Source organism: Triticum urartu, chromosome 4A (assembly GCF_056163025.1).
Source record: "Triticum urartu cultivar PI428250 chromosome 4A, HENAU_Tu73, whole genome shotgun sequence".
NCBI classification, from domain to species: Eukaryota; Viridiplantae; Streptophyta; class Magnoliopsida; order Poales; family Poaceae; genus Triticum; species Triticum urartu.
Window position 1 is genome coordinate 503,944,010 of NC_141876.1, and position 7,701 is coordinate 503,951,710.

The 7,701-nt window shown below is 51.4% G+C and overlaps 1 protein-coding gene across 1 annotated transcript; it reads left to right on the forward strand.

Moving 5' to 3' along the window:
* The first annotated feature begins 2,636 nt into the window (after window positions 1-2,636).
* On the forward strand, window positions 2,637-6,734 carry LOC125552362 (uncharacterized). The gene is made up of 3 exons (XM_048715876.2): window positions 2,637-3,035; window positions 3,158-3,614; window positions 5,941-6,734. Exons 1-3 carry the CDS (start codon window positions 2,864-2,866, stop codon window positions 6,557-6,559), a joined length of 1,248 nt encoding a protein of 415 aa, XP_048571833.2. The 5' UTR covers window positions 2,637-2,863; the 3' UTR covers window positions 6,560-6,734.
* The last annotated feature ends 967 nt before the right edge of the window (window positions 6,735-7,701 follow it).

Sequence of the window (7,701 nt, forward strand, 5' to 3'; positions counted from 1 at the left end):
CTAGGGTTATAAAGGAAGCTTGTATGTGGTTACCGAATGTTGTTTGGAGTCCCGGATGAGATCCCGGACGTCACGAGGAGTTCCGGAATGGTCCGGAGGTAAAGATTTATATATAGGAAGTCCTATTTCGGCCATCGGGACAAGTTTCGGGGTCATCGGTATTGTACCGGGACCACCGGAAGGGTCCCGGGGGCCCACCGGGTGGGGCCACCTATCCCGGAGGGTCCCATGGGCTGAAGTGAGAAGGGATCCAGCCCAAAGTGGGCTGGGGCGCCACTTCCCCTAGGGCCCATGCGCCTAGGGTGAAAGGGGAACCCTAAGGAAGAGTCCCAAGGAGGGAAGGCACCTCCTAGGTGCCTTGGGGGGGAGGGAAACCTCCCCTGGCCGCCGCCCCCTAGGAGATTGGATCTCCTAGGGCTGGCGCACCCCCCCCCTTGGGCACCTCCTAGATTATAAGTTCAAATCCTTAATGATATTCAATACCCCTCTAATTTTGAACATGAATATGATTTATATATGAGTAGTTACTTTTGCTCTTGAGGACACGGGAGAAGTCTTGTTATAAGTAATCATGTGAATTTGGTATTCGTTCGATTTTTTATGATATGTATGTTGTTGCTTCCTTTAGTGCTGTCATGTAAACGTCGACTATATGACACTTCATCATACTTTGGCCTAAGGGAAGGCATTGTGGAGTAATAAGTAGATGATAGGTTGCTAGAGTGATAGAAGTTTAAACCCTAGTTTATATGTTATTCTGTAACATGCTTATTTGGATTCATATGTTTCATACTATAGCTAGATTTATCTTAATTCTTCTTTCGTAGTTGTGGATGCTTGCGAGAGGGGGTAATCATTAGTGGGAGGCTTGTTCAAGTAAGAACAACACCCAAGTATCGATCCACCCACATACCAAATTATCAAACTAGCTAACGTGAATCAAATAAACAAGATGAAAGTAAATAGATGATAATTCCCATGTGTCCCCGAGAACGCTTTGCTTATTATAAAAGAACGTTCCGGCTTGTCCTTTGCTATAAAAATGATTGGTCCACCTTGCTGCACCTTTGTTGCTATTGCTACATGTTACTTGTTACGAATTGCCTTACTATCAAACTATCTGTTACCGCTATTTTCAGTGCTTGCAGAGAATACCTTACTGAAAACTGCTTATCATTTCCTTCTGCTCCTCGTTGGGTTCGACACTCTTACTTATCGAAAGGACTATGATTGATCCTCTATACTTGTGAATCATCAAGGGCGAGTTGAGGATGAGGGAAGCCGACGATAGCCGGCGGGCTGAAACTTGACAAGTGCGGGTGGGGAGGGAGGTGCCAGAGTTGTTGCGGATCGGGGGAGGATGGACCTTAATTAGCTGGATGGTCATGGCGGTGGCTATCATGGCGGTGGGAGAGGTTGAGAGGAGCGCAGTGTGCCAAGGCATATGGGGAGCGCTGCCAACCTCTGGTGCTGATGCCAAGAGGATGGGACGAAGCAGGCCAACCGTTTCACGGGAGGAAGAAGAAGGTTAGGTTGAAGATGAACAATGCTCTATTTCTGGCCATTGGATCGTAATCTAGTGATCCTCAAAAAAGTGATGGTGCAAAAAAAAGGTTTTCAAATGCCAGAGTGATAGGCGCTCCATTTTTTTCCTAGCAACTAGCCTAAAAAAATTCAGCCACACCATCCTAACAGTATACCCTGGTGGCTTCGAATACGACGGCGAGAAAGCGTTAAGCTCCTAGTGGAAGCAAGTTGATCTCAGTCTACCCTTGGTAACAATTAGGGTTGAGAGAGCCTCTCGGCAACGTGTACCACTTTGCCGAGTGTATGCTCTCGGCAAGGACATGGTGGAACAGCTATCGCGAAGTCGCTTTATTTTGTCGAGACACACAGTTTGGCTCTCGGCAAACGGTTTGCTGAGTACCCGGCGGTTGGTTCTCGGCAAAGTTCAGTTTGACTGAGAGGTGTACACCGGGCGGTCTTTGCCGAGAACAATTCTCAGTAAAGGTTTTGCCGAGTGTATTTGGGCCTTTGCCGAGTGTTGCTGGCACTCTAGCGTAGGGTGTAATTGAGAGTGAGGGCGAGAAATGTGGATGGTTACATGAAATTATATAAAATTCTTAACAATTGTGCATTAGAGGGTCCTTTTTTCCCATGGACATATATTTCCATATACTGTATCTACTATATAATAAAGACTGCATGATAGAGTGAAGTCCCATCTCCCTGCCTAACTCCTGTCTGTGGAAGGAGAGAGAGAGAGAGAAAGAGTTGATAGCAGGAGTACTTCAGCAACATGTACACAAACACATGCAATTAAAGAGGTGATCTTTTCAATCAAGCAGCTAAGCAAGCATGTATCCCATTAATTGTGTCCATGAGATTGGCAGGGGGAGACTAGTCACATGATCCCATCTTTAAAAACCACCAAAACAAACAAACAAAGCCTTGATAAAAGCTGCCCATCCAATGAGTATATGAGACACATTCCCCCTTCAAAGAAAGGGAGCCACACCCACGCACCGATGCAGCAAGCACAAAAGCAAGCAAAGAGATATAGACAAAGCCCTTTTTTTCACCCTCACTCCCTTCCTCCTCCCCTCCCATCCCTAGCTATATATGATCCCCTCATGCCCCAAGCCTTTCTACAACACAAGCACAATGCACCTTCACCTTTCCACCCCATAAAGCCTCCGTTGGCACCCCTATCCCACTAAGGAGCAAAAAGAGAAGAGGGAAAGGAGGCAAGCCAAAGGCCGAGGCCAAGGCGAGGCGACGTAGCCGGTTGTGTGCAAGGGTACGTGCGTAGCTAGTAAGGTTAGCCCTTAAAAGAAGAAGAAGGAGAAAGCCCCCAACACTTATGGCACTGGTCAAGAGCCACCACCAAATGTTGGCCTCCTCCTCCACCTCCTCGTCCTCCCCCTCCTCCCAGCAGCAGCCGCCGCCGCCGCCGCCGCCGCTGGCGCCGCCTCCCCCGGCCACCGACCAGCCCTCCCCCGCCAAGCGCAAGAGGCGCCCTCCCGGCACGCCAGGTACGTACGTGGATCATAACGTTGTATGTGGATCGATCAGCATGCACTTGGTTAGTGCGCCGTGGATTCACTGGCTGGCACTTACGTACGTGCATATGTGCATTTGGTACATTATTATCTAGACCCTGATGCGGAGGTGGTGGCGCTAACGCCGAGGACGCTGCTGGAGTCGGACCGGTACGTGTGCGAGATCTGCGGGCAGGGGTTCCAGCGGGAGCAGAACCTCCAGATGCACCGGCGGCGGCACAAGGTTCCCTGGCGGCTGGTGAAGCGGGCTCCGGCGCCGTCGGCGGGGGAGGACGGCGGCGCGGGCACGGCGGGAGGGGCCGGCGCGACGACGGTGCCGCGGAAGCGCGTGTTCGTGTGCCCCGAGCCGAGCTGCCTGCACCACGACCCGGCCCACGCGCTGGGCGACCTGGTGGGGATCAAGAAGCACTTCCGGCGCAAGCACGGCGGGCGGCGGCAGTGGGTCTGCGCCCGCTGCGCCAAGGGCTACGCCGTCCAGTCCGACTACAAGGCCCACCTCAAGACCTGCGGCACCCGCGGCCACTCCTGCGACTGCGGCCGCGTCTTCTCCCGGTACGTACCATCGACGCCGCTACCGGCCACCGTTGTTTATGCCTCATGCATCAGATCATGCACCGGTTCGGGACGTACGTCGATCGTACTTCTCTCACGAGAACGAACTAGAGTTATCATATACCTGAACACGAAAGGGCTTGATTATATAGCATGTCTTTGTGGGAGAAGTAGAGCCATGGAGATCGGTCGATCCATGGGTGGGTGGAGATAAGACAAAAGCTTTCGTGTTAGTTCAGAATTTTAACGAGTTTCCACTCGGTCATCAAATCAAAAGAAAGATTAAAGAGATACAACTACAAGTGTAGCCAGCCGACATGAATTAACTAGAGTTTGATCGATCCATAGTTTAGCAAGCTAGCTAGCTGACCACAATTTTTAGTAGCTACTAAGTGGAGTTTTTTCGTACGGACGCGGACTGGGACCTGAAACTGATGGCATATATCCAGGTCGAGTGGGTTCCATAGTATCCATGTGTCCATGGAAGAAAAAAGGCGAGAAATTAAAAAAAAAACTAGGATGCTGGCGTATGATCATTTCGGTGGCGGATCGCGGTAGGACCGAAAATTCCAACGGGAAAGCGACCGCACATCGACCAAAAACTGTCTCCTCAGTCCTCAAAGAGAACAGTGCTAGGCGCTAGCTTATAGCTCCCGTAAACTCAACTCAAAGAAGCACCTAACCGTCCTAATTATGTTACCACTCGCTTAACACTGTTGCTGCATGGGTGTGCGAGATTATGCAAACGACATAAGTAGAATATTACAGTAGGTATCATTAGCAGTCACAAGGTTATTCATGCATGTAATGGGTTACTAGCTGCATGGTTAATTAACCCCGCAAAAATTAGAAAGGTTAACCAGTCGCATGCGTGCACTGGCTAGCTAATGGCACAATACCTTGTCAGATAGTTTTAGAAAATCTAAAGGCATCTCATATCTAATACTACTCCCTCCGCATACAAATATAAGACGCTTTGAATATAGACTACATACGAACTGCAACGAGTGAACAAACATAGTACATAATTTGTTTATACACATCTGAATGAATAAAATAAGTAGAGCATCTTATATTTGTCAACGGAGGGAGTAATTATCAAAAAACAGTAGTCTCTAAGGAAAAATAAAATATACCATATGCACAGTTTAGATAAATTGTCATGTCGAAATATGACACTTCCTTGAAATGCTTTCACAATATCATTTTATTAAAAAAAAAGTCCATTAACATTACCCACTATATGAATAATATCAGTCAAAGATGGTGACTCTGGATAGCGAGTGGAAGCCCTAGATGTCACGTATCGTTGAACAGAGGAACCACTGTGCATACGGGTAGCGATCCATGCAGCAGGGGAGCTGGCCACAGCAGCGAGCACTAGGCAGGCTAGCTAGTAGTTAGCCAGGTAGAGACAAGCTGCCCCGTTCCTCGGACCCCGCCTGATCCACCAAAGTACAAGGGAGCGCGCGCGCGCCACTCTCGATCGCTCGTCTCGCCCGCCACACGGTCGGACACGGGCGCCAGGACAGGAGCCCATGTGCATGCTCTAGCCGCATAAAAAACAACGGCACTGGGCTACCTACACTTTAATAATTGGCACTTGGCAGTCACACTCTTGTCAGTTGTCACCGACCGGGTAAGATAGATGTAACGGCCGGGCGGGCACCCATGCACGTTAATCTCCTCTCCCGGAGCTATAAACTTTTTTACATTTTTTTGAAGAAAATTTTGGGCTTTTAGAGGAACGAGCTGTATATTGCGTGCAGCTCGATCAAGAGTCGTGTTCAAGCTAGTTCATGGCGTGGCCCCTTTGGTGTGCCGTGGCTGGCTGGCTCCATGTGGCAGTGCAGTGTTCACTGCACAGTGCACGCACATCGACCTCGATGGGTCGATCGCACCGCCATTTGGTCCCGGCCAGAACTGAAGTGATCGATGCATCTCGGAGGGGCCGTCGGTACACGTTTCCACCAGACCGCCACCAGTATCTTGTTGGACCGATTGGATGGCACCCGTCGATCTATCCATCTCCTTGTCCGTCTGGTCGATCGGTACATGCCGTGTGGTCGCTTTCGCTCCACGCAAACGCCGAAATGCCGTATGGGCGCCATCGACCGACCGATCGCGCGGCAGGGCGGGCAATCATGCATGCATACGACGCACCTAACGTCACGAATCATGGCACGAACTCACGTACGTTCGTACGTACGTACTCGATCTCCCGCGACATATATACACGCGTACGATGCCCGTGACGGCGACGGGGCAGATTATGGGCGTGTCGTGTTGGTTAGTGCTGAGTGCTAATGATCTACTCGTGTTGCAGGGTGGAGAGCTTCATCGAGCACCAGGACGCGTGCAACTCCGGCCGGATGCGCGGCGAGGCGGGGGCCGTGCCGTCGGCGCTCCCGGTGCTCCGGCCTGTCGTTATCAGGCATCCGGCTCCGGGGGTGCCGTCGACGCCGCCGCCGGAGCTCCAGCTCCTCCCGGTAACTACCAAGGCGCCGGTGAACGCCACGCCCGCCGTATTCTCCGCCTCCCACGAGCCCCACGCGACGACGAAGCTGGAGCTCTCCATCGGCCCAGTCGCGTCCTCGGACGGCGTGTCCGGCGCCGACGACGGGAGGGAAGAGATGATGCGTGCCATGCAGGAGAAGGCCGCCGCGGACGCCGAGCGGGCGCGGGCCGCGCTGGAGGAGGCGCGGCGCGCGCGGCAGCGGGCCCGGGGCGAGCTGGAGAAGGCGTGCGCGCTGCGTGACCATGCCGCGCGGCTGCTGGCGCAGGTCACGTGCCACGCGTGCCGCCAGCGCTCGTTCGGCCACGCGTGCCGCCAGCGCTCGTTCGGCATGGTGCCCATGGGCGTCGCCGCCGGCGGTGACGGCGGCCACGGCGGCTCGGCGGTGGCCTGCGAGGCCCTGAGGAGAGGAGCAGGGTTAGGACTCTAGGGGCGGCGCGCGGCGTCCATGCATGCATGTACAACTCTCACGTTGGCGCGTCGATCGTACGTACGTATACGTGCACGTAGGAGTACGTACCTAAGGCCCGTGATGTCGTAGCGACGAAGGAGTGCGTTTATATGCATGAACTTTTGCTGTTCAGTACAGTTTACGAATTAATCGACGGACTTCTAAGAAATTTGACAACAATGCTTTTGAAAACTTCGACCGCGTGGCCGCATGCAGCTTTGTCTCCTCGTTGCTCAGCTGCATGCTGCATCCGGGTGTTTTGGCGCCCATCTCGCCTTTCTTTCCGGCCTCTGGCGTTCCGATCGGCACGGTGTCCTCGGAGCATCTACGGCCGGACTTGCAACCCCAGTGAAAGCGCCCGGGCGTGTACACGGATGGACACGATTTAAAAAAATGCATTCCACATCTGAATATCTGAAATTAAAAACCTCAAATTCATATTATATTCCTATCATTGCGTGGCAGCGGTATCCATAAGAAAAATAAAAAATATTAAGGCTAGAGAACCGGAACAAAGCATTAACATATTGTGAATATATGAACTTCTCAGATTACAGTCATCTCCGAAGAGTATCCCAACTATTGTCACTTTGGGGCCTACAGATCAGAACAATAACAGGTGCATACAACTAACAGATACAATCAATAACTCAAATATATTTATGAAAAAAATAGATGATTCAAATCTGAAATCATGACACTCGAGCCCCAGTGACAAGCATTAAGCATAGCAAAGTCATAGCAACACCAATCTCAGAAAACAGTGGATACTAGGGATCAAACCCTAACAAATTGACTCGATTACATGACAAATCTTATCCAACTCCACCGTCCAGCAAGCCCATAAAGGAATTACTCACTCCCGGTGCTGAGCATCATGAAATTGATGATGAACAAGGATTGGTGATGATAATGACGACGAATCCCTCTCTCCGGAGCCCCGAACGGACTCCAGATCACCCCTCCCGATGAAGAACAGGAGGTGGCGGCTGCACTGTATCATAAAACGTGATGAGACTTCTCTTATTTTTCTCTCGAAGAAACGGAATTTATAGTGCTGGAATTAGGGCCAGTGGCACCACATGGGCCCCACAAGGTAACAAGGCACGCCCCGGGGGTGT

Excerpts from the sequence above, each read along its gene's own strand:
- LOC125552362 (XM_048715876.2), top strand. The coding sequence starts at position 2,864 with ATGGCACTGGTCAAGAGCCACCACCAAATGTTGGCCTCCTCCTCCACC. Across the intron at positions 3,036-3,157 it reads GCGCCCTCCCGGCACGCCAG|ACCCTGATGCGGAGGTGGTG; the intron begins GTACGTACGTGG and ends ATTATTATCTAG. Across the intron at positions 3,615-5,940 it reads TGCGGCCGCGTCTTCTCCCG|GGTGGAGAGCTTCATCGAGC; the intron begins GTACGTACCATC and ends CTCGTGTTGCAG.